The 27,329-nt window shown below is 46.6% G+C and overlaps 1 protein-coding gene across 2 annotated transcripts in view; it reads right to left on the bottom strand.

Moving 5' to 3' along the window:
- Positions 1-27,329, bottom strand: part of ULK4 (unc-51 like kinase 4) — a 418,647-nt gene that overhangs the window by 356,868 nt on the left and 34,450 nt on the right. For both annotated transcript variants that reach the window (XM_066351269.1, XM_066351270.1), the window contains exons 13-17: positions 26,563-26,667; positions 23,742-23,802; positions 22,243-22,424; positions 20,924-20,970; positions 16,370-16,448 (exon numbers count right to left, since the gene is read on the bottom strand). In XM_066351269.1, coding sequence (XP_066207366.1) covers positions 16,370-16,448; positions 20,924-20,970; positions 22,243-22,424; positions 23,742-23,802; positions 26,563-26,667 — 474 coding nt within the window. The remainder of the gene's footprint in view (positions 1-16,369; positions 16,449-20,923; positions 20,971-22,242; positions 22,425-23,741; positions 23,803-26,562; positions 26,668-27,329) is intronic.

The following is a 27,329-nucleotide window of genomic DNA, read 5'->3' as shown; positions in this document are numbered from 1 at the left end:
CCATTCTTGAAGCTAAGCAAGTCTTGGAGAAGGTGAAGGGCCCATCCAAGAGCATGTCTTTGATAGACAAACTAACCAATCCAGGGCCACGCCTCCTCTCTCTGGTCCATGCACCCCAGGAAGCAATACAGCTAGTGCTCGACTTACAACCACGATTGGTTCTGACAGACTGGTCGTAACATGATTTGGTAGTAAGTTGAGTAGACTATATGTACAGTACTGTGAAATGATGTTATAAAAATCTTTAAGTCATATTTTATCATAATTTTCTTTTATTATTGTTTTATTTATATCATATCATATTATTTATATCATAATTTTCTTTGTTCATTTTATGCCATTTGTATCATCTCTACACCATTTTGTTTCTTATTTTTACATTTGTCAGGTTTAAATAAAACACTGCATTACCAGTACAACTGGTTTAATATTTGCAAAGACAATTTCCTCTTGGTAGACATCTTGGGAGGGGTTTGATGAAAAATATCCAAGACACAAAACACAAATTGCTGTACCGAGTCTGGGATAACAGTTGAAATGGTGCACGCGGAGATGGCAGTGCTGCCGGAAGCTGGTCCGCACTGTCGTACACCCAGCTGGGCAATGCTTGCGCTGCCAGACGCAGAGCAGTCATGGCTAGCGATTGTGGTCGTAAAGTCGAATGGTCGTAAATTGCATAGGTCATAAGTCCATCAATATTTGTACTGCTCTGCCTTAATCACCCCAGGGCCAGTTACCATGCCACTAGAGTCTATATCTATAACCCAAACCCTGTCAGAACTATCCAGACCAGCCAATCCTGAACTATTCACCCGCCCGCCTTGCCCTGCCCGTGGAAATCCCAGTAAAGGCAGGTCTAAGCACTCCCCGCACTCCTGGCTCTGCCTCCTTGGTGGCTTTTCACGTGGCCCTGGATGGCGCATGCCTGTCTCTAGCACCTGTGAGTTGAATCAACTGCGTTTTTTTGAGGCTCTCCTCTGTCTCCTCTTGTGGTTACCCCTGACTGACCATATCATAAACGAATACAAAACAAAGGTGCTACAATATTCATAGACAGGAAGACAACATAGTGAAAATGTCAATTTTCCCCAATGTGTTGGGCTCACTTGAACTCAATTCCTATCAAATACAAGAAGGAATCTTTTGCAGATATTGACAAGATTATTCTAAAATGTGGAAAGACAAAAGAATTAAAAGAGCCAAAACAATTTCAAAAATGATGAATAAAGTGTTAGAAATTATTCTACCTGGTTTCAAGACTTTTATAGCTACCGTAATCAAGACTGCGCGGCATAGCCAGAGATGGACACATCGGTCCAGGGAACAGAACACACTGAGAAACAGCTCTGCACAGGAATGGCCCACTGATCTTTGACACAGGTGCAAAAGCAATCCAATGGAGTCTCCGCAAATGGTGCTGGAGCAACTCGCTATCCATAGGAAAAACAAAAAGTAACTCAAAATAGGTCACACACTGGCCCTGGCTGGTTGGCTCAATGGTAGAGCGTCCGCCTGGCATGCAGGAGTCCCAGGTTCTATTCCCGGCCAGGGCACACAGGAGAAGCGCCCATCTGCTTCTCCACCCCTCCCCCTCTCCTTCCTCTCTGTCTCTCTCTTCCCCTCCTGCAGCCAAGGCTCCATTGGAGTAAAGTTGGCCCGGGTGCTGAGGATGGCTCTATGGCCTCTGCCTCAGGTGCTAGAATGGCTCTGGTTGTAACACAGCGGTGCCCCAGATGGGTGGAGCATCACCCCCTGGTGGGTGTGCCAGGTGGATCCCGGTTGGGTGCATGCGGGAGTCTGTCTGACTGCCTCCCCATTTCCAACTTCAGAAAAATACAAAAAAAAAAAAAAAAATAGGTCACACACTTAAATGTAAAACAGAAAACTAGAAAAAAAAAATAGGGTAAAGTCTTCAGAATCTAGACTTAGATAAAAAGTAGACTTAAGCCCTGGCTGGACAGCTCAGTTGGTTAGATCATCATCCTGAAGCACAGAGATCACCAGTTCAATCCCCGGTCAGGGCACATACAGGAACAGATCAACAGGTAATTAAATTGTGGTTCAATCATGCTATGGAATACTATTACACAATAAAAAGGAACAAGATACTGTCATACGCAGCAACCTGGATGACTCTCCAGAGAATTATACTAAACATGGGGGGGGGGGGGGGGGGAGGAGCCAATCCGAAAAGGTTACACACCATATGATTCCATTTACCCCACGTTCTCGAAATGACGAAAGTATAGGAATAGAAAACAGATTCGTTGTTGCCAGGGGGTGGGGGACAGGAAGGACATGTGATAGAGGAAAGTGGGCATGGTTAAAAAGGGCAGAGTGACGGTTTGGGCATTGAAACTGTTCCCTGTTTCCAAGTTGATACCCTGGCTGTAACATTGTAGCACAGTTCTCCAGGATGTTGTCCCATATCCTGGCTGTAACACTGTAGCACAGTTCTCCAGGATGTTGTCCCATATCCTGGCTGTAACACTGTAGCACAGTTCTCCAGGATGTTGTCCCATATCCTGGCTGTAACACTGTAGCACAGTTCTCCATGATGTTGTCCTATATCCTGGCTGTAACATTGTAGCACAGTTCTCCAGGATGCTGTCTGATATCCTGGCTGTAATATTGTAGCACAGTTCTCCAGGATGTTGTCTGATATCCTGGCTGTAACATTGTAGCACAGTTCTCCAGGATATTGCCTTTGGGGGAAACTGCATGAAGCATACACAGTACCTCTCTGTATTACTTCCTACAACCTCATGTGAATCTAGAATGATCTCAAAACAAAGGGTTTAATTTTTTTTTTTTTTGTCAAACTCATACTAAATTCAAAACCCACATCCAGCTTTCCGCTTCACAAAGTCGGTGACAGGGATTTATAGCGTTTCTCCATTTTATAACCCACTGACTGGCACTCGGGATCAGTAAGCGTCACTGGAAATTAAAAACATCTTAGTGCTGCAGATCCTTAAAGAGATAAAACTGTCTGACTGCCTCCAGCATAAGAGAAACTGCTTAGGAGCTCGGCGCCTTGTGAGCAGACAGACACCATATGATCCATGCCGGCAACGGCACAGCACGCCGACATCCCGCTTAACTCTGGGATAGCATCACACAGGACACAGCAGATAATGTTTCTCTGCACTGTTATTTGGATAGATTTTCCATTTGTTATTTTAAAACTCTAAAGGAATATTAATGTTAAAAAGGAACACTGTAATCATGATAAACAAACGTACCACATAAATGACAAATACCAAGGAGAAAAATTCAAACTTTTGGCACTCAAAAATTCCGATACTAAACAGAACAAAGAGGGTAATATATATTGGTTTAGTTCTTCTTCAACCTCAGAAATCCAAGTAATATACGGCTATTGTTCTTAACGCACGTTTTCTTATAGTCTAAAGGCTCGCCTGGCCTTCTAACATTAAAACTGAAAGAGACAAAAATAGGATAGATACACAAATATGATGCTTCAGTTGTGTGCAGTTTTTGAAAAACATAAGTCAAGGAAAATGAGGTTTGGAGGTTTTATTTATACTATTGCACTTTGAGGCATAACCACACCATTCTATTTCCCTAGTGAACACAATCCTTTTGCAGCCACAAGCCTGACTGAGGGACTGATTGCTACAAAAAAAGAATTTAAAATTATATCACTATTCTTTTTTTTTTTTTTTTTTTTTTTAACTTTTTTTTTTTCATTTTTATTTTTAATTTATTCATTTTAGAAAGGAGAGAGAGGGGGAGAGGAGAGAGAGACAGAGAGAGAGAAGGGGGAGGAGCAGGAAGCATCAACTCCCATATGTGCCCTGACCAGGCAAGCCCAGGGTTTCGAACCGGCGACCTCAGCATTTCCAGGTCGACGCTTTATCTACTGCGCCACCACAGGTCAGGCCTATATCACTATTCTTAAACTACTTAGAAATCAAACCCATTTTATAACAACGGTGACAGGGTGGAGCCACGCCCCTTCTGGCTTCAGTTTCATGACCCTGGGCTGAGTCGCTAGTGTGGAAGGCAGGAAGGCAGGAAGATGATGAACCAGGAGGAATGCCAGGGCTTGGAAGTTCTGCAGTTATAAAACTAATATTCCAAGACTTGCATAGATAGAATTTGCTTATTCTCTATGCTCACAATACAGTTTTTACTTGTCCGTGTTAATGAGCATACATTAACAACTACAAATAGACGCTGAATTAAATTCCAGATGCAGAAAGTATCTGACTCTGCCTATTCAGTCAGTATTTAACTGGACCAAAGGAACATTCGTAACACCCTAGTTAACTGCTCCCCATGGAAATACAGCCGCAGCCATCGCACCGTAATCTCTTAAGCCCGAGTCCGTTCTGTGTTCTTGCCTAACCCCGGAAGGAAGAGCATCCACCCTCGCAAATGAACAGAGAATCCCGAGAGGCACGTGTGTCCCAAGCGGCTTCTTCCTCAGCACAGCACTGTCGGTGCCCCAGTCACAGCCAGGGGACAGAAAACAGCAGCAGTGTAAGCCTCAGAACCCTTTCTGAAATCTTCTACTGAACCTCAGATTCTTTGGGAACCGGTATCTCTGATTAAGTGTTGGCAGGTAAAACCACACCTGTAGACTCCTCATTTTCACAAGTATTGGTTTTAAAAAAGTGAGACGGAGAGAAAGAGAGAGAACAAACTCTGGAGACATAAAGGAAGGCCCGCGAGGCAGGAGGAGAAAGGTGGCTCCCCTGTTTGACCAGATAAAATTCTGCTCCGTATTTAATAACTGAAAGTGGACTGCAGTGTTGCTGCAGTGTTTGTAAGAAGCTCTCTCTGTGACATCCTGACATCAAACTGTTAATATCATCTTCTGTAAACACAGTCTTTCATCTCTAATTCTCTGCACTGGTGATTGGGTAACCGCACACAAATTGGCATCTATAATTGGCACCTAACTCCTAAAACTAGATAATCAGGAAGAAGAAAGGACTGCTATCTTGTCATTTCCCTGTTGAGACCTAAAAATAAAGAACCTATAACTGGTAGATTCCTTCTCTTAAAGTTAATGAACTGTCAAGAAAAGCAAATAAAATACATCAGTGTGTGTGTGTGTGTGTGTGTGTGTGTGTGTGTGTGTGTGTGTGTGTGTGTTTTATTCAGTAAGAGGAGGAGAGGCAGAGAGACAGACTCCCACATGCATCCCGACCAGGATCCACCTAGCAAGTCCACTAGGGGGCAATGCTCTGCCCATCTAAGGTGTTGCTCTGCCCATCTAGGGTGTTGCTCCATTGCTCAGCAACCGAGCTCTTCTTAGCACCTGAGGAGCCACCCTCAGTGCCCAGGGCCAACTTGCTCCAATCAAGCCATGGCTACAGAAGGTAGGGGAAGAGAGAGAGAGAGAGACACACACACACACATGCAAGAGGAGGAGGGATGAAGAAGCAGATGGGTGCTTCTCCTGTGTGCCCTGACCAAGAATCGAACCTGGGACTTCCACACGCCAGGCTGATGCTCTACCACTGAGCCAGCCGGCCAGGGCCTCAGTAGGTTTCTTATCCAGCCATTTACAGTCATATAAAAAGTTTGGAAGCACTAGTTACACAAAATACCAACTTTCTATGTTCTGTTTTGTTTTGTTTTGTTTTAATTAGAGATCAACAATTTTCAACTGTAAAAGAAATCTGTCATTTTGGTTACCAGTAATCCAGCCCCTCTTCCTAACATTGCTCAGACTCCTTTTGGGAAAATACTTTTCCTGCACTGTGTTTAGTCTGTGGGATTACAAAACAAGCATTCTGTCCTCCAAAAATGGAAGCTGAAAGGGTCCTTGGCCCCCTCGGAAACATCTTTTCTCCCACCGTGTGGCACAGTCACAGGTAGGGTCATGACCGAAACTCCGCCAGCAAGGCTCTCGGCTCAGAAATCGGAACAGTGAGTGGAGGGACAGGGAGTAAGGGGACAGCGGAAGTCCACTCGTTCATCCCAGCAGGGGCCCCACGAGGACTCCGAGACGGGCCTGCTCCCCGGGCCTCCTGGGGCTCCCGGCCCTGAAGTCCACTCGTTCATCCCAGCAGGGGCCCCACGAGGACTCCGAGAGGGGCCTGCTCCCCGGGCCTCCTGGGGCTCCCCGGCGCTGACTGGTCCACTCGTTCATCCCAGCAGGGGCCCCACAAGGACTCCAAGACGGGCCTGCTCCCCGGGCCTCCTGGGGCTTCCAGGCCCTGACTGGTCCACTCGTTCATCCCAGCAGGGGCCCCACGAGGACTCCGAGACGGGCCTGCTCCCCGGGCCTCCTGGGGCTCCCGGCCCTGAAGTCCACTCGTTCATCCCAGCAGGGGCCCCACGAGGACTCCGAGAGGGGCCTGCTCCCCGGGCCTCCTGGGGCTCCCCGGCCCTGACTGGTCCCGACCCTCTCTACAGCTCTGACCTTGCCGTGTCCTCCTAAGGCAGAGCCCGACTGAAGAGTGGGGACAGCACTGCACTGTCAGTCGCCTCCCTCCCTAGACCACACAGAAATCCCCAGCTCCCTCGGAGTTGGATGGGGCAGTGTGACTCGTCCCAGGCAATGCCTGACCGTAGAAATGATGTGCGCATCCCTGAGTCAACGCTCCATACTCTCTCCCCCGCCCTGGGAAACTCGGGCACTGTGCTGGATGGAGATGCTATCTGAGAGGGAAACGCCTGGATGCTGAGGTCAGCCGCCCTCAGAGCCTCTGACTCTACTTACTGACTAGAATGGGGCAGTAGACCAGCTGCCAGGGCCTGTCCTGATTTGCCTCAGTAAAGATGCCAGGTCTGAAACTGTAGCTACAACAGGCATCATTGCCTGAGTGAATCTGCAATAATCTGTAGTCATTCTCTACGACCCGCACGGCTTCATGCTGACCTAAGCAGACACGTCGTATCAGGATGTGGTGGGACACTCAGTCCTTGCACCTCCGGTCCTCAGTGGCCCTGATCCCTAGTCACTGACCCCAGGGTTACTGTCACTGGGGGTGCAGGCAGAGCAGGTGTTCCAGTTCCAGGGGCTTTTGCTTGGTCTAAACAGTCCACGACCCAGTGGTCAGGGTTCCATTGTGGGAGTCTTGCCGTTACTTAGTATAGCTTTTCCTACTACATGTTCTACGATGAGAAAAACAATCATAAAAAGCAAGGACAGGGCTGTACACAGGCTCAGCAAGGTGGGCCGCCACTCACCAGGGCTGACGTGGCTACTGCCACTGCTGAGTGCCCAGCCGGCCACGGACAGAAGCCAGCCCAGGACTCGACGCGGCTCCGTGTCCTGGAGGGCCAGCGGCCATCCCTGGCGGGCTGACCCACTTTAACCCTCGGATCACAGAAGGGACATATTATCCTCACGGGAACGGGGGCCTACTCCAGGTACGGATGAGCCATCCCTGCCCCCTGCCCACACCACCACCCATGGCACTGCCCCTCTCAAGCAGCCTCCTAAATGCAGCTCCTTCGGGGCCCCAGCAGCCACAGCCCCCCCACCCTCCTTCTCGGTGGGCCGAGAGGTAAGAACAAGTCCAATCTTACCAACCCTGGATGACCGCTCCAGCCCTCACAGTCAGTGACTCCTTTGTAAATAAACCATCACTCAATTATCCCAACTTGAGCACACCATGTGTTAGGAACTATGGCTTATATAACCTCCTTTGAAAGGGTTCATTTTCCAGTTTTTCCTGCAAGGGCTTGTGAAAGCAAATATTGGAAATGACAGCATCCACCCAACAGCTGGATTCATCCTTTCTTTCTTGGAAAAGAAGGCTGTTGGAATGCCAATATCGTATACTTTGACCAATGAATAAGTGATAAGGTTTCATTTTGAGTAGCAGCCATTTAAGCTTCACAGACTATTAGCTTTATAGTGGGGGGGGGGGGGATTTGCTCAAATTTAGAAAAGAAACTGTTGGAACTGCCAGGGACAATGGATTCAGACGTCACCTCGGTATCAGAGAACTGGCCTCCGAACTCCGCCTCCTGACCGCCGGCCACGTGGTGGTGCTCACCGGCGGCAGCTGCGTGGCTGAGGGAAGGCGGGGCAAAGCCAGACCCGTGCCGCCAGCGGGGCCTCGCTCTCCAATCTCCCTACAACGATGGGAACAGGACCGTGCTGTTCTGGCCAGTGTCTCTGCCAGAGTGGGGGCTGCGGCCAGTGCTCTCGGCAGCTAGAGAGATGAAACGCACCCCTCCTTCCACCTAACTCACGTCCCTCTGGCAACCACGGACTGCAGCCGACAGAGGTGGGGGAGATGCTGGCTCAGGCAGAGGGAGCCACAGCAGTCATGGACGCCAGGACGTGTCCGCCAGGACCTCCGCCCTCTGCTGGAAGCTCCCCCCTTCCGTACCTAACGTGAGCACCTACTGCTAGAGATTATGTCTATGTCGATATGTCTGGGGGAAACTATACATATATATATATATATACATATATATATATATATATATATATATATATATATATATATATATATATATATATATCTTGAGGACTAAAAGACATTTTTATTTTGGAACAGAACACGATTATGCCCACTACATAAATGTTTTCTTGAGAAACCAAGTTACCATTGTCCGTTGTCCTTTATTAAAACCGAGTCTTTACCGTGGTGGAATAGGTGACAGTTATGGCACAAAGAACATGACTCCAGTATGGCAGTTCTGAACTTGCTATATATAACTACTACTATTTACTTGTTACTATACTCTTTTTTTTTTTTTTTTTTTTTTGTATTTTTCTGAAGCTGAAAACGGAGAGGCAGTCAGAGACTCCCGCATGCACCCGACTGAGATCCACCCGGCACGCCCACCGGGGCCGATGCTCTGCCCATCCGGGGCGTCGCTCTGTTGCAACCAGAGCCACTCTAGCACCTGGGGCAGAGGCCATGGAGCCATCCCCAGCGCCAGGGCCATCTTTTGCTCCAATGGAGCCTTGGCTGCAGGAGGGGAAGAGAGAGAGAGGAAGGAGAGGGAGAGGTGTGGAGAAGCAGATGAGCGCTTCTCCTGTGTGCCCTGGCCGGGAATCGAACCCAGGACCTCCGCACGCCAGGCCGACACTCCACCACTGAGCCAACCGGCCAGGGCCTTGTTACTATATTCTTAATAGTCATCTCTTCAACACTCCTCAAATAACAGAAACACAGAAGCGGCTCATTTTAAATTGCATTTTTCTGCTTCGGGGATCAACTCTGATTAGCTGTGTTTTTGCAATTCTTTCCCTCACCAATTCTCTTTCCATGTTTCTTCATCTAATAGAAAATTAAATGTGATGCTTTGCTAGGTTCCCAAGGATTACTAAATTACACCACATTCAAATACATAAGCCTCACAACTGCAGCCCTAAAAATACTGTAACAAAGGTATATTCACAGTTTGGATAAAAGGAGCATAAAAATTAGTCAAAGCTAAAAACACAGAAGCTAAAAATTGTTCCACAAGATGTCAGGTAGGAAATTAAATGAATTCTATCATTATAAAATATTAGGAAGCATGCCTTTTAAGAATCCTTTGATGTGAGATGTTTCATTTGTATGCAGAGTGATTCGAATGTGGCAGGTCCCCAAATGACACTCTCGTCAGCATCCTGGCCTAATGTGACAGGCCTGGCCGGGTCCACTCCATTCTGCACGAAGACCTCAATGCTGTTCCACTCATTTCATCATTCTCAACAAATGCATTTCTCATGCCGTCCAAAAACTAACCGGAAAGGATGTTTATTCAGCAGGGAGCTACAAGGGCAGATTCACGGACACTAACAGCGTGAGGTGTATAAATGGTACCGGTCTCGGCTCAGGGCCAACAAGCCAGAGCCGGTCACAGCACCTGGCGTGAAGATGGCACCTACAGTCCTGCCCCCCAGCTGTGGAGGAGACAGCCGACATAGCCGTGGAGCGCATGATCACCATGGAAACGGGGAAGCAGGAACCCAGCAAACAGGTCCTGCTTTCAGGAGAACATCTGGAACCACGTCTACAAAATGCCATCAACGGGAAGAGCCTGCTCAAGTGCAGGGTTGAGAAAGAGAAGTATTAACGAGAACGTGGTGGGCTGATGTACTGCAAGTCCCCCTCCCCCCCCGCCGCGGAACACTCTGGCCGGGCGTCACGCACACTGGCAAACACGTGACACCGTGGTTAACCGAGTCCTGAGGGCGGGCCAGGTTGAAACAGCACTTTATCCAAAGCAGAGAGAGGTCATTTTCCCTGAGATTCTGGTGGAAAATCCATGTCTCTCTCCGCTTCCTGCTGCCCTGCCAAGCAGTGGAGGTAAGCCTGCCCCTCCCTTGAGTGTCTGCCAAGCGAGATGAGGACGGTCTCCTTACTCCCGCCACCACGCCCAAACTCGGTCTTGCTGTGGGACCTGTGACCTGGGGTCTCACGTATCATATTACAGCCCCTTCTCCTCAGTGCCCTTCACACCTGAACCCCCCGCTGTCACTCTTCCTGTCCACTGGGGACATCGGCTCCTGGCTCACCACCTTCCTCTCCACGTGTCCTCCTGTGCTCACCTCAGCAGAGCGCACATCCGTGAGGACAGGCCGGCACCTGGACCACACAGTCCCTTAACTCACCCCTCGGGTCCCTGCTGCCCTTTGCCCACCTCAGCCACCCAGCCACACGCAGGGACCCTGACAGCGTCTCCTTCTCAAATTTTCAAAATCCTTATTCAAAGCCCTCCAGCAATAATTATTTTTTTAACTCAACAAGACCATCCAAGCCAAGGAGCCTACCACCTTCTTTCCCACACAGACTGGGTTCTGGGTGTTAGACTCAAAACCACGGGCGACGCAGGAGAGGGCCCGGAAGCGGCTGCTCTCCCCCTCCAGCCGGGAGAGGGTACGGAGGCAGCCGCTCTCCCCCTCCAGCTGACTCAACCCTCCCACTCAACCCTCCGACTGAAACCCAGCATCTTCTGGAGATCGGCACACAACCAGGCAAACCGGTTTCTTCCACCTCACTCACAGCCTCGGTTTCTGTGAAACCCGATCCTTTCCCTAGTGAACCAGCTTCTCCCATCTCTGCCATGACCTGTCCCCTGTCCTCTCCTCTGCCTCAAATCCCCTGAGCGTTCGTTCCCCTCCCTCTGACGGTGACCTTGATGAGCTCCATTGTCAGACGCACCCCCAAATCTTACCCCCCACCCCAGCTACCTTTATTCATCTTCCCTTCCTGTGATAGCAGATGAAGTGTCCCTTCCCTGAGCGAAGGCCAGTTACCCTGGTGAGTCCCCGCTGCCCATTACACACCTTCCGTTAGCCCCGTCCGGCCTCTGCCTTCCACGCCTCCCTCTGGAGGGACCCTCTCCCACCAGCAGGAAATGTGCCTCGCCCTCACAACCAAACCTCGTCTGCTGGCCTCTGGTGTTCTGGACAACCACTGCAATCTGGCTTCTGTCGCACGCGTCCCTAAAAACACTCGTCTTGCCAAATCCCATCAATATCTCTGTTTTCAACTTAACGGAACTCTGGAAAGAATAAGAAGAAATGGCCCTGGCCGGTTGGCTCAGCGGTAGAGCGTCGGCCTGGCATGCGGGGGACCCGGGTTCGATTCCCGGCCAGGGCACATAGGAGAAGCGCCCATTTGCTTCTCCACCCCAACCCCCTCCTTCCTCTCTGTCTCTCTCTTCCCCTCCCGCAGCCGAGGCTCCATTGGAGCAAAGATGGCCCAGGCGCTGGGGATGGCTCCTTGGCCTCTGCCCCAGGCGCTAGAGTGGCTCTGGTCGCGGCAGAGCGACGCCCCAGAGGGGCAGAGCATAGCCCCCTGGTAGGCAGAGCATCGCCCCTGGTGGGCGTGCCAGGTGGATCCCGGTCAGGCGCATGCGGGAGTCTGTCTCTCCCCGTTTCCAGCTTCAGAAAAATACAAAAAAAAAAAAAAAAAAAAAGAAGAAGAAATGACTGCTCCCTCCTCCACAGCACACGACCCTCTCCTCCCTCCACTGACGCGCTCTCCTGAGTGTCCTCCCCATGTGCCCGCTGTTCCTCCGTGGTCCCCTTTACTACTTCCACCGTCTCTGTGGGACGCCCGTGTCCGTGCCGCAGCTCCCCGAGGGCAGACACGACAGCTGTCCCACGCACGGTGCCTCCAGCACCTCTCCCGTTACTTGGCTGGAAGAAAGAGCCCATGAAATATATGCTGACTAGATGCAAAAACCGTAAACCTCGGAATCTCGGTCTATACCTAACACCCCATAAAAAATTAACACAAGATGAATCATCAACCTAAATATAAAATCTAAGACTACAAGAATTTTAGAGAGAACCATAGGAGAAACGTTTTTTGACCTTGGGTTAGACATAGATTTTTTTTTTTTTTTTTTAAGATATGACATCAAAAGCATGATCCATGAAGAGAAATTTTATACCCTGGACTTCAATGAAATTCAGAACTCTGCTTTGGATGACACTGTAAAGAGGATGAAACAACAAGCCACAGACTGGGAGAAAATACTGGAAACCATAGTATGTGATAAAGGACACGTCCAGAATATATAAAAAAACTCTAAGCTATTGACAGGTACTTAGATACACAGCTAAACAGTGATGGACAGGCAGGTAGATGATTGACAGATAGATAGATAAAGAGATAGATAGACAGACAGATAATACTCAAAGCTCAGTAATAAGAAAACCATTTCAATTTCCCCAAACTGAGCTGCTCTATACCCACCCAGTCTCATCCCTTCTGACCATGTTTCCCAGCTTCAAAGTGAACTGGATTTTCACTAGTGACACCCAGACCATGAGGCCTCTACTGTGCTACACTGCCTGCATTGTACTTTCTCACCAAGTTAAGTAAGCTTGATGTTGGTGAATACAAATGTAAATAAATAAAACATACATTAATGTAGGTCTAAAATATATATATATGTATACACACACACACACATATATATATATATAAAAACATTAGGTTCTTAATTTTAAAAAAATTCTCATTGAACACTTAACGGGATTACTAAGGCACCAACGCAAAACTGGTCTATAAAAGGAAATAATCATTTTTCCTTGCCTTTGCTAAATAAATCGTATTTTAGAATAACCAATTAGTTGATACGGGAAAGTTCTTGTGTAAGACAAAACCCCAGTTTAAATGAGAAAGGAACTGTAGAATGAGAAAATGATCGTTTCTGCAACCGTAAAGGACTAATGCACCGGAGCAATGATCATCACTGACGCTAAAACCATTAAGTAACAGAGTGACGGGGAAGTCCACGGTGCTGAGGCTGACAACACCTGCAGGCCAGAGTGGACCTGCAGCACCACTAACAGTGAGGCTGCCAGACACCGCCCGCCGGTCCCTGTGAGAACGGGGAACACACAATGCCAGCTGTGAAGCACTCCCACCTGCCCTCCGTACAACCGAACTTGAACCTAATCAAGGCTGCACGCCTAACCAGCAGTTCCCGGGAAGTACAGGTGATAGAGGACCATCTTCAAGAACCCCCAAAGTTTAGAATAAAGTGTCTGACATCCCAGCTGTGGCTATAATGGACAATTTGTCTTTAGCAAATAAATGGCACTAAAAAATAATAGGGAAATGTTTGAAACTGAGAGTTAAGAGTCACCCTATCGAAATGCAATGCAGTGCAGGACTTAATTCAACCGTGGCCCGATGAAAAAGTAGAAAAGGACACGCAGGGAACCATCAAGAAAGCTGAACACGGCCTGACCTGTGGTGGCGCAGTGGATAAAGCGTCGACCTGGAAATGCTGAGGTCGCCGGTTCGAAACCCTGGGCTTGCCTGGTCAAGGCACATATGGGAGTTGATGCTTCCAGCTCCTCCCCCCTGTCTCTCTCTCCTCTCTGTCTCTCTCTGTCTCTCTCTCTCTCTCCTCTCTAAAATGAATAAAAATTTTTAAAAAATTAAAAAAAAAAAAAAAAAAAAAGAAAGCTGAACACTGACGAGATATTGATGACATTCCCTCAATGGGCCACTATTGATTTGGTTGGGTGTGATAATGGTACTGTGGGTTTATTTTTTTGAATCCTTTTTTGTTAGATACACATACTGAAGTATTTATGAGTAAAATATGTCTGGAATTAAAACAAAAAAACTATAGCGAGAGAAAGAGAAGGAGGGAGAGAAGGAGGGAGAGAGGAGGAGGAGAGAAAGAAGGAGGGAGGAAAAGAGAGGAGGAGAGAGAAGGAGGGAGAGAAAGAGGGAGAGAGAGAGGAGGAGGAGAGAGAAAAGGAGAAAAGGAGAGAGAAGAGGAGAAACAGGAGGAGAGAGAGAGGAGGAGAGAGAGAAGGAGGGGAGAGAGAATGAGGGAGATGAGACGAGATGGGAAGGAGGGGGCAGGAGATAAGATGACAAACAGGATTGGCAATGTGCTAATAATTGCTGGGAATGAGTGACAGCTCGTTATTCCAGTCTCTACTGTCATGTATGTGGACATTTTCTATTAACAAAAACCTTGAATGAAGGCGTCCAACTGGAAATGTCTGTTAATATTCTTCCAGCTCTAAATTTTTGGGTTCTATATTCAATTTCCTAAAACATATCCGCTGCATGCTTGAAACTACACATATGTACCAAAATATCAGGAATATTTCTTAAAAGTTATTACATACACGAACCACCATGATACATGTGTTATCCAGGAGGAAAAGCCTAAGAATCAAGCTATTTTTCTGTGGAAAAGATAAAGTCAGTAAGTGCTTCTAAACACACAGAAGAGGTGATGACCAGCTCTTTCCGGTAGCCGCCGCCAGCAGACTCAGGGGACAGGAACCGGAGCTACACCTAAGGGCAGTACGACGACTCCCCCGTCTCTCCTGCCTGCCTCTTGTTAACCAATCACACTGGCACATGTGCCTATCATTCTTTTAACCATTTACTACATCTTTCAACACTAATTGGGTGCTTTAAATACACATTACGTTGCTGCTAGGCATTGTGGGAAACAAAAATGAATAATGAATAATAAAATGAGGTTCCGAAGTGTCTGTAGGATCTTCAAATACAATTTTTTATTGCCCATACTGGAGAAATCAGGACTCATCTCATACCTGAAATTTTATTACTAATTTATTGAAAATGACCCACGACCACGCAGCTGAGGGCTGCACAGAAATCTGGTCTCAAGCGCGCGGCACCTCAGCCTCGCCGACGGGCTTCACTGGGTTCCCAAGTCTGACTGCACTTTTCTGGAGAGGATGCCTTGGCCCTCGTTAATCTCAAATGGTATTAATCACCAATGGAATGCAACTGCATTTCATAGAGCAGAAACTCAAATTTTAAAAAAGGAAAAAAAAAAAACCCTGAAAGATGAAACATAGTACCATATCTATGCTAAGCCTGCTTCCTCCTGAAGTTGAAAGATCAAGTCTTAAACTGGAGAAACTTGGTTTGCAGTGTTTGAGTGCCCTCTAGTGGCTGCTTCAGGTATCACAGACAACTGAATAAGAGAAGGCATCACGCAGTAACACACCTGGCTGTTTCCAATTCCTCTGTAAACTCCTCATTACCCAACAAGACTCAGGTCTCAATGGAGTGTGCTTAATTCACAACAGTGGCCCAGAGAGCTAAATATAAATGTGTGCTTTTTTAAATGAAATAAGTATGATTTTTCCCAAGTTTCATTTCAAATTACTCAAACATTGGCAAATGTGGCAAATGTCCTACAGGGAACCGCGCAGGAATGAAGGATGCGGGAGGCTCTGGAGTCTGGATGAACGCCCTCTGCCTCTCTCTATGGAGGTGGCGGGAGTGCCATGTTTAATAAGGGGCAGCCACAGGAGGTGGGGAAACACTTTGACAGGCGCCCAGTCTGGGGAGGGGGAAGTGCTAGCCCACGGGCACAAGGACGCATGTGGCTCAGGAACTGCCGGGCCAAATGCTTTGGGTGGCGGTGGCAAAAGCAACTGCCGGGGACTGGGCCACAGGCATGGAGCGCGTATTCTGGGCACACTGCCCAGGGCGACTGACAGCCCCGGGTTACCGCAGACGCCCTCTGCCCAGACCTGCAGGAATTCCCACAGCCGCAGCCACAGGGAGAGCCAAGGCCAAGGACCCCACAGGGGGTGTGCGCAGCCTCTCAGCTCCAGCCTGGGCCAACTGTCTGCTGTGCACAAGCTCCTCCCCCCACCCCCCGCATCACCACCTTCCACGACGTCTACCGACGTGCAACAGGCCTTACGCAACATCGGTGATATGACAGGCACGGCCCACAGGCCTGCGGCTCTGCCACACCACCTTGAATAACACTACGTTTTATACGTTCAGCTGTATTTAAGCCTAAAGGTCGAATGAGTTTCCCGTTTTACAACAGCTGGCACAATTCCACAGAGAAGTTTGTGAAGGTCAATGAAATCTGCACATTCTAAATAAATTACAAAATGAAGAACAATCTTTTCTGTCATTCATAACATTTCAGTAATAAAAGTAATTACCTCAATAACAGGTGTATTTTCTTGAAGTTCAGCTGTGTGTGAGGCCAGTAAACCAATCACGCGAGCGACCTTGGCCCGTCTATGAACAGAGAGAAAACAGTCTTTGAAAGGAGAGCCAGGGACGAAGGAAACCAGCCCCCAGGACAGTTACACTGACCAATTATGAGCATTAGCATGAGATAAAAATGGAATGAGCAGGCCCTGGCCAGTTGGCTCAGTGGTAGAGCGTCAGCCTGGCATGCAGGAGTCCCGGGTTCGATTCCCGGCCAGGGCACACAGGAGAAGCGCCCATCTGCTTCTCCACCCCTCCCCCTCTCCTTCCTCTCTCTCTCTCTCTCTCTCTTCCCCTCCCGCAGCCAAGGCTCCATTGGAGCAAAGTTGGCCCGGGCGCTGGGATGGCTCTGTGGCCTCTGCCTCAGGTGCTAGAATGGCTCTGGATGCAACAGAGCGACGTCCCAGATGGGCAGAGCATCGCCCCCTGGTGGGCGTGCCGGGTGGATCCCGGTTGGGCGCATGCGGGAGTCTGTCTGACTCCCCGTTTCCAACTTCAGAAAAATACAAAAAAAAAAAAAAAAAATGGAATGAGCAAGGCGAGCCTGTACTCCCCCACGTACAGAGCCCAGAGGAACGCTTGAGTATCGGGGAGACCTGGACAGCAGGCCCTCTGCAGTCCTGTTTGTAAAAGTGACAAATGGAACAAGTTGTGCTTTTTCAGTAAAATGGAAAACAACATTTTCAAAAGGTCTTAACCAGAGAGAAAGACATACCAACTAACCCTTTTACTTCTGAGTAAGAGGTATTTGGCTAACGGTCTCTATTTGTTAGCAGACCAGTGATTTTATATATAAGTGGTAAATAATGTCAGAAGTGTTAAACATACAGGGCAGGCCAAAAGTACGTTTACAGTTACGAGTACATGAAACAGAGTTTATTCTTGTATTATTATTTTCCACACATACAACTGTAGCCCTACTTTTGTCTCACACTATGTATATATCCACTTTAATACAAAGTTTTACAACCATAAGTCTTACAAATCTTGTTCTATTTTAATAAATACTAGTAAATAATAGTTTTAGTGAGATGTTTGTTTCATTATCCAGAAGAACAGAAAGCCAATAAATTATTACATATCACTTCAGGGGATCTGACAAAGTTTATTGGTTGTAAAAAAAAATAGTTTTTATAAGAATCTTTTATTTTAGTTTGAAAAAGAATGGGTGAGAGTGAGCCGGAAAAGAAGGGTGAGAGAGAGCTGGAAAAGAAGGGTGAGAGTGAGCCGGAAAAGAAGGGTGAGAGTGAGCCGGAAAAGAAGGGTGAGAGTGAGCTGGAAAAGAATGGAAAAGAAGGGTGAGAGTGAGCTGGAAAAGAAGGGTGAGAGTGAGCCGGAAAAGAATGGAAAAGAAGGGTGAGAGTGAGCTGGAAAAGAAGGGTGAGAGTGAGCCGGAAAAGAAGGGTGAGAGTGAGCCGGAAAAGAAGGGTGAGAGAGAGCTGGAAAAGAAGGGTGAGAGTGAGCCGGAAAAGAAGGGTGAGAGTGAGCCGGAAAAGAAGGGTGAGAGAGAGCCGGAAAAGAAGGGTGAGAGTGAGCCGGAAAAGAAGGGTGAGAGTGAGCTGGAAAAGAAGGGTGAGAGTGAGCCGGAAAAGAAGGGTGAGAGTGAGCCGGAAAAGAAGGGTGAGAGTGAGCCGGAAAAGAAGGGTGAGAGTGAGCCGGAAAAGAAGGGTGAGAGAGAGCCGGAAAAGAATGGGTAAGGGTGAGCTGGAAAAGAAGGGTGAGAGTGAGCTGGAAAAGAATGGTGAGAGTGAGCTGGAAAAGAAGGGTGAGAGTGAGCTGGAAAAGAATGGGTAAGGGTGAGCTGGAAAAGAAGGGTGAGAGTGAGCTGGAAAAGAAGGGTGAGAGTGAGCCGGAAAAGAAGGGTGAGAGTGAGCCGGAAAAGAATGGGTGAGAGTGAGCTGGAAAAGAATGGAAAAGAATGGGTGAGAGTGAGCCGGAAAAGAAGGGTGAGAGAGAGCTGGAAAAGAAGGGTGAGAGTGAGCCGGAAAAGAAGGGTGAGAGTGAGCTGGAAAAGAAGGGTGAGAGTGAGCCGGAAAAGAATGGGTAAGGGTGAGCTGGAAAAGAAGGGTGAGAGTGAGCTGGAAAAGAATGGTGAGAGTGAGCTGGAAAAGAATGGTGAGAGTGAGCTGGAAAAGAAGGGTGAGAGTGAGCTGGAAAAGAATGGGTAAGGGTGAGCTGGAAAAGAAGGGTGAGAGTGAGCTGGAAAAGAATGGTGAGAGTGAGCTGGAAAAGAATGGTGAGAGTGAGCTGGAAAAGAAGGGTGAGAGTGAGCTGGAAAAGAATGGGTAAGGGTGAGCTGGAAAAGAAGGGTGAGAGTGAGCTGGAAAAGAATGGGTAAGGGTGAGCTGGAAAAGAAGGGTGAGAGTGAGCTGGAAAAGAATGGTGAGAGTGAGCTGGAAAAGAAGGGTGAGAGTGAGCTGGAAAAGAATGGGTAAGGGTGAGCTGGAAAAGAAGGGTGAGAGTGAGCTGGAAAAGAATGGGTAAGGGTGAGCTGGAAAAGAAGGGTGAGAGTGAGCTGGAAAAGAATGGGTAAGGGTGAGCTGGAAAAGAAGGGTGAGAGTGAGCTGGAAAAGAATGGTGAGAGTGAGCTGGAAAAGAAGGGTGAGAGTGAGCCGGAAAAGAATGGAAAAGAAGGGTGAGAGTGAGCTGGAAAAGAAGGGTGAGAGTGAGCTGGAAAAGAAGGGTGCGAGTGAGCTGGAAAAGAAGGGTGAGAGTGAGCTGCTCAGAGGCACCCGCACGCCGTCGGGGCTGACCAGCCAGGCAGCCTTCACTCTTCAGGTTCTGAAAACAACTAGGCCGGAGCCCCAGGAGGGAAGCAGGTCGGACTCAGAGAGGAACCGCAGGGAGGCGCTCGTGTTGTTCAACCTCTGACACACAGAAACAGTTCCTATGGATTCCAATCCTTCTCCAATTAGCTATTCAAATCTCTTACCACGCAGATTAAAGAAGACCTCGTGGATGGGAGGGGGAGGGGCACAAAGAAAACTGGATAAAAGGTGATGGAGGACAATCTGACTTTGGGTGATGGGTATGCAACATAAGTGAATGACAAGATAATCTGGACATGTTTTCTTTGAATATATGTACCCTGATTTATTGATGTCACCCCATTAACATTAATAAAAATTTATAAAAATTAAAAAAATTTAAAAATTAAAAAAAAAAGAAGATCTTGGCATGGTATGAAAAAGACTTGGTAGGACAGTGGACCAAAAGTTACAAGCTACAAATTCAAAACTTTTATGCATTAAATGGTACTAGCAACACAGTGAAAAGTCAACCCACACACAGAATGTGAGAAAATATTTGTAAATCATATACCAATAACATAATCTGTAAATTGCATTACATTATTCTATTTGTTTTTCTGTATGCTGAACGAAGCCAGGAAATACACACACATACTGCCACAGTGAGCCCTCAGCTGAATTAAGGACCTTTAACAGATGTTATTAGGATGATAGGACCGGGGACAGAGAAGGCCGCCCTCAAAGAAGTGGTATTTGAATGCAGAGACAGAAAGAATAAAATAAGGTTTTAAGCAGAGGGCTTGTCTATGTTTTCCTCAAATTAAGTGTTTTACAATTAAACTTCCATTGGAGAAAACAGGAAAAACTAAGTTAAAGCAGTACTTTGAAAGCACTAAGAAAGCCTATTTTAAGTCAGCAGGGGGCACCCTATTCAAAGAAATAATTTAAGTTTTAGCTGAAGTGTTAGATTTTGTTGGTTTCTTCTTAATGTGCATATCACAAATCATCTCAACATTTTACATGCTCAGAAATTAGCTAAAAATCCTATTTTCTAATGCCAGCTTATACCTTCCGAGAGTAAAACTAGAAAATGTATAAGAATAATTATCCCAAAAAGCATCACGTGAACACTTGTTTCCCGTATTTTGCCAGCCTGGAAGAATAATTGATATCCCACCATTACCATGTTTCACAAAAGCCCTTCACCCTCACGTTGTCACGGGCTTCTCCTAACAACAACATGAGATACACAGGATTACTAACTACAACCTTCATACCCTGTACACTAAGCACCCACTAAGAGCCAGGCACTGTGCAAGTACTTCATCTACTTATCTCACTCAAAGTTTAATTATTACCAAAACTCTATGAAGTAGATACACTCTCCCTATCTTGCAGATGAGGAAACCGAGGCACGGCAGTTAAAGCAAGTTTGTCCAGGGGGCAGATCTGGGATCCAGGTCTGTCTGAATCCGAATGCTATGCAGTTTCATCGTCCCAGACAGACTCCCCAGGAAGCTGAGACTCAGGAAGAGGTCATCACCTGCTTTATATAATCCTAGAACCATACGCATCGTATTAGGATAAGGGCTATTTCCAAATCTTTTTGTAGAAATTGCCTATGGTTCAGAGTCATTATTACTTCAGAATATGATTAAGTATTTAGAATTATGACGTGCTTTTGATAAATACATTTGTTGTAACTAAATAAAAGAATGAAGACTAAATCATTAAGATATAAATGTTACTTACATATCCCAGTTTGGAGCTATTCGCAAATGCTGGATGAGCAACTGGAACTGGAATGAAAAATGAAGACGTACACTTCATTCACGACACCACACGGAGAGTGGCCGCTGAGCTAAGAAGCCAGACCTGCGTGCAGCTGGACAGGACTCCCGCAGCACGAAGGCACTGACGCACAGAGATGCAGAAGCACCGAGTGCACGACTAAGATGCAAATAAAACCCAAGAACACTTTCAGTTTCTTATACCCAGCTGCATTCCCTAAATGTGTCCGCCTCCCACCCCATAAACACACAAGTACAAAAAAGAGTAACCTTGAAACTATCCTGCAAGCAAATGACTTCTCTTTCTAAGCCCATTCCCAGAGGCCCCACTGTGGCCAACACCCCGGACCCCTGGGGCGACTTCAAAAGCTCCGCCCAGCGCCCACGGTCTTGCTGATGAACCCTGCAGTCCTGGAAACAGGAAAAGCGTCTTCAAGACTCAGTGTCTCCCTTACGTGTCACATCACAAGCCTTGAACCTTCCCAGGTGACCCAATAAAGGAACCTCTGTTCCACATGGGCAGCTCATTCCAGAAACTGATATAAAAAAAAAAGATCTGTCTTATGATTTCAGATAAGAAAAATATCATACACCTAGTACAAGTTAGCTTAAAATGCAAGCCAGAGTAGTAACAAGAGGAGTTCAAAATCACTGCCTACTCAACTGCTTTTAGAACTCAGGATTAAACAGGGGATAATTTTGACAAATCGATCATGTTGACAAATCACTTTTTCATTGTGATTAAAACAAATTAATACAGCCCTGGCCGGTTGGCTCAGCGGTAGAGCGTCGGCCTAGCGTGCGGAGGACCCGGGTTCGATTCCCGGCCAGGGCACACAGGAGAAGCGCCCATTTGCTTCTCCACCCCTCCGCCGCGCTTTCCTCTGTCTCTCTCTTCCCCTCCCGCAGCCAAGGCTCCATTGGAGCAAAGATGGCCCGGGCGCTGGGGATGGCTCTGTGGCCTCTGCCTCAGGCGCTAGAGTGGCTCTGGTCGCAACATGGCGACGCCCAGGATGGGCAGAGCATCGCCCCCTGGTGGGCAGAGCATCGCCCCCTGGTGGGCGTGCTGAGTGGATCCCGGTCGGGCGCATGCGGGAGTCTGTCTGACTGTCTCTCCCTGTTTCCAGCTTCAGAAAAATGCAAAAAAAACAAAACAAAAAAAAAAATTAATATTTCAGCACTTGTCCTAACCTCTCTGGATATATATTACAAAAGGCACGAGCAGAAGGCATGCTGCAAGGGCCGTGAAAGGAGTCTTCGTGTCACGACTTAACTACCCACCAGGGGGGAGTGGAGGAGCCTGGTGGCCAGCTCCCTCTGGCCGGCCACCACGCACAAATAGCAGAGAAGGTTCAGCTTGGCGCGGGAGGCCCCCGCGGTCTTCTCGGTGGAGTCGATCTGTGAGCACACTTGTTGCAAAAAGTCATTCCAATCCTGGTCTTTTAGTAATACCAATTTATCCACTAAAGAGAAAAAAAATATTAAAAGTAGGTCTCACGTGAAAAAGGACTGTCGAAAATATTACAAGAGAAATCAAATGAAACACAGAATTTCAACAGCTGAGGACAATGAACATATACATGGTGGCTTCACAATGTCAAAACCCCCAAATACTCCAAAACTGACACTATTTTTATTTTACTCTTCTCTATTCATTTCTTTTCTTCCTTTGGAGGAGACCTTTTTAACAATGCCACCAGAGAGCTAAGCTAAATAAAAAAGCAGACGCCTAAAGGAGAACTATTCTGCAACTAAGAACATAACAAAATGCAAAGTTAAACAAAACTGTATTGTGAAAAGCAAGAGTCTTTGTGTAAATAAATAAATCTAGCCTTAAAATATTAGAAAAGCCAAACATTGTACAGTTCTTAAAGGTTCCAATGACATTACTACTAGTAAACATAACCAGATTACTATGATAGCTGAAATCATCCGGGCGTCCCACCTCCAAATCCCTGTCCAAACTAAAGGCAAAAACTGGGAAAAGAGATACCCTCCAAAGTTACCCTGGTTTGGCTGACCCTCCCCTTCAAACCACTTAAACTAATAATCATTTTCCAGAATAACTCAGAGTAAAGGGGAAAAAGGAAGGAATATTATTTTAATAATAATCCTCTAGGTTTTTATAAATAGTGGTTCTACTTGGCATGCCTTTCTTTAAATATTTTTTAATTTACTTTGATTTGATTTCAAATCATGGATCCCACTCCAGCTACGGTGAAGAAGTTTTTCCAAACCTAGTTTAACAGCTTTATCAAACAAAACACATCAAAACTTAAGGTATAAAAAATGTCTGATGTTCACCCTAAATCAGACTTTCCATTGGGCGAAAGGAAAGGTAACAATCTTCCTTTGAGCGTCTCTCCCTTCCCCACCATCCCCATAGAGCAGACCGTCGGGCCCCGCCCTCAACTGGCCAGGCTTCCTTGGGTAGGATCTCCATTCTTCACCGTGTCTCCACCCTCCACACCCACAGCTGCCCGTCAGGGCTGTAAATTCAATGGGCTCTACAGGGCAAAGGCAGGAGAGGGGCCCGCCCACTTCACAGGAAATCCCACCCAGCTTTACAGGAACTCTCCCACACCCGGACTTGGCTGAGTGAGGGTGCAGGCGGGCACAGAGGGAGTGCAGGTTGTTTATCATTTGCATAGCCTGCCAAGAAAACAGCCAGTTGGCAAGAACATAGAAATTTAGCTATTCGTGAATAGAATATTCCATTCGCTATTAAATTTCTGTCTGCAAAGCGTCTACATGTTCAATAAACCCCTTTACGAGCCTACCTGAATGCGCTGGGAGATGCAATATTTTGGGGTCAAATTTAAGTGGTGGTTGTTTCATTATCTGCGGTTGGAAAAATAAAAAATAACTTTTGGGACAGACATTGATTCATGCTTAATCTCCTATAGATTATAAATCAATGAGGAAAGAAAAGCATGCTATAAAATTTATAAGCAATAATAATTCAACAGTGCCCCTTCAGATTAAATATACAAATACAGATCATTTATAAAAATAAAAACATTTCAATTGTTATTTGCAAGAAAATAAAGCTTCATGAAAGAGTTACCCTATCTTGGCTTATTTATAAGCTAATTTACCTCTGGGTTAGAAATTTAGTCATCAAACAGAATCTGTCTTGGGTACCCGACAGAGTAAGCTACAAAGGTAGAAGAGACAGGATCTTGCCATCAGAGAGCTGATGTTCCCGTTAGTAAGACAAACATTTGTTAAAAAAAAATTAACAGGCCCTGGCCGGTTGGCTCAGCGGTAGAGTGTCAGCCTAGCGTGCGGAGGACCTGGGTTCGATTCCTGGCCAGGGCACACAGGAGAAGCGCCCATTTGCTTCTCCACCCCTCCGCCACGCTTTCCTCTCTGTCTCTCTCTTCCCCTCCCGCAGCCAAGGCTCCATTGGAGCAAAGATGGCCCAGGCGCTGGGGATGGCTCTGTGGCCTCTGCCTCAGGCGCTAGAGTGGCTCTGGTTGCAACATGGCAACGCCCCGGAGGGGCAGAGCATCGCCCCCTGGTGGGCAGAGCATCGCCCCTGGTGGGCGTGCCGGGTGGATCCCGGTCGGGTGCATGCGGGAGTCTGTCTGACTGTCTCTCCCTGTTTCCAGCTTCAGAAAAATGAAAAAAAAAAAAAATTAACAGTGCAAAACAGGCAGGACGTAATTACAGACAAAACATTTCACGAGAGAAATATTTTTAAGCGCTAGAGAATGCAGCAAGCACTACAGACTAATGTGGTCAGGGCAGGGTCTATGGAAGAGGCAGAGTGTGGACTGAAGTCTTAGGAATAGATAGGACTTGATGGCTGAATCCAAGAAGACGTAGTTCCAGGAAGCCGTGACGGCCCCATCAGGAAAGTGCATGCTTTGCTTTTCTTGTAAGAAAACACATTATTGGATCCATGAGTTTGGAACAGCTGCAGTGCTTCCTCTTGAGACGTTTAATAAAAAATTGAACCATCATTTCAATGTCTCACTTCTTCAAAATCTATAGTGCATTTTTAAAATCTTTGCTGGTAGTGTTCTTGCCAGAAATGCATAACCTCATTCTCATCTAGGCAAACGCTTAGACAAATCTAAATTGAGGGATAGTCTACAAAATACCTGACCACTTCAAAGTGTCAGGTCATGAAAAACAAGGAAAGATTAAGAAGTTACCCCAAGGCCATGAAAGACAAGGACAGTGGGAGAGTAAGGGGACGGAAACAGAAACGTGAGATCCTGGCACAGAAAAGGGTCATCAGTGGTACAACTGGTGACGTTCATGTAACCTGGGTAGTTCAGTTAACAGCTCTGCACTAATGTTAATACCCTGGTCCCGGAGGACGTTACCACGAGGAGACACTGGTCAAAAGTAGATAGGAACTCTAATATTTTTGAACCTTTTCTATAAGTCTAAAATCAGTTCAAAATAAAATCATAAAATTAAAAAAAAAAAAAAACATTTTCCAGAAACAATTAAAAGTGGTTATAGGATAAAATAATAGAGAATTTGGTTTAAAAAAAGTCATATTTAAAAAAAATATATGACATATATGTCATATATATATATATATGACAAATTGTTCTAGAAGGTCCACTGGGAAAATGCCCCGTTACACATTAAATTTGGCATAATACAGGGCATTACTCTGCCAGATATCTAAACTCATAAAAAGTAGCTCCATTATGAAAAACAGCTGGGTAATCTAACTAAATGTTGTCTTTCTAGTAAATAAACAGGCATCCAAGAACCAATTTTTTATAAACTATGGTAATATTTCCCCAATGAGATGAGAGGAAGCCATCATGAATTAATACAGAAAAAGACATTTTAAAAAATTAAAATACAGAATAAATGGTGATGGAATGTGTCGGAGACTGAAGTCAACAGGAGACAAAAAGACTGAGAAGTCAATAGGAGACAAAAAGTCTGAGGAATTACAGTTTTTAAGGAGAGTCCTCATCCCCTAATAATACAGTATTACATCCCAAAGGACATGAAGCAACAAAAATCACACTGGGGTAGAGGGGCATCGTGAACCATGAGTCCCCAGGCTGCCACTGTCTGCCACCGTCCAGCCTGAGTCCGGACAGCCATGAGGGGGCACGGTCTCCGTGCAACCAGCCCACCCCACCCACCCGGGGAGTGGTGCTCACGGCCATCTGCCTTTGTAGCACACCCTCCACTGGAATGGTTTTCAACCGCCAGTCCGCAGGCGCAGACGGGTGGGTCTCTCATCATACAATATCATGGCGGTTAACTCTTTCGCAGACCAGCACGAAGGCGGACCGGCATGGGTCGGCGGGCGGACGGGCGGTTGAAAAGCATGGCACTAGAGTATGTGGAGGAATCCACGTTCAGTCCATGTGGAGAAATGCAGGTCTGCATGAGTCAGCAGCGCACAGACTGACGGGAGGCAGAGCTGGTGCAGAGGGAATAAAGCTCCCACGGCAGGAAGAGGAGAGGGTTACACACAGGGCGGGGCTTAGACACGCAGACTGCGCAAATGGAATCAAAGCTGATGAGAGGGACAGAAAGGACACGACCACCCAGATTTCAGTCCTCAGTGAAATCTAGTGCGCATCCCGCCGTGGGCCCGGCGTCTTTCCGCACCTTCGGATTGTCAATAATTGGGGTGACGACCAGGTCTGAGTCCGTGTAGATAAGCTCTCTCATCTGGGATTCCATGTCCTGCTGACTCAGGTGTCCGCTTGCGGTCTGAAACAGGAACGAAAATCATAAAATGATTTGACTGTGGGTGATGGGCACACAACAAAATCAACAGTTCAAGTGCTACAGAGATGCTTACCTAAAACCTATCTACCCTTATTGATCCATTTCACCCCATTAAATTTAATTTTCTGAATAAAATTTTTTTAAAAAAAAGAACGAAAATTGGACTTTGTTTCTGTGACTAATGAAGAGCTTTACGAGCCTGAATTCAGAAGGTGCTGAGTGAAGACACCACTGAGAAAGGTCATCGATATCAGGGCATCTCAGCTGCCATTCAAACACTTTCACAGACAGTCTCATTTAATCGTCACAAAAATCCCGAGTCGTATGTGTCATTGTTCCCATTTTTACAGATGAAAAACAAAAAGATCAGAGAAAGTTTAATGAATTGCTTGAGTTTACCAGATGAGGTTAGGACTAGAAAACAGATCTTCTGTAGTTTGATGTTCTAAACTACGACGAGGCAAAGTAGTTTTGCAATTACCAGCATGATTTCTAATCTTTCATTCACCAAACAATCGGTGTGGTATATAATAAGAAAATATTACTTTAAAATAAAAAGAAACATAGTACTGATCCATGCTACAATCTGGCTCAATCTTAAAAACATTCTGTTAAGTGAAAAAAGCCTGTCACAGAAGATGGCA

Source organism: Saccopteryx leptura, chromosome 10, assembly GCF_036850995.1.
Source record: "Saccopteryx leptura isolate mSacLep1 chromosome 10, mSacLep1_pri_phased_curated, whole genome shotgun sequence".
Classification (NCBI taxonomy): Eukaryota; Metazoa; Chordata; class Mammalia; order Chiroptera; family Emballonuridae; genus Saccopteryx; species Saccopteryx leptura.
Note: the sequence above shows the minus strand (reverse complement) of the source record. Positions and strands in the feature narration are given on the sequence as shown.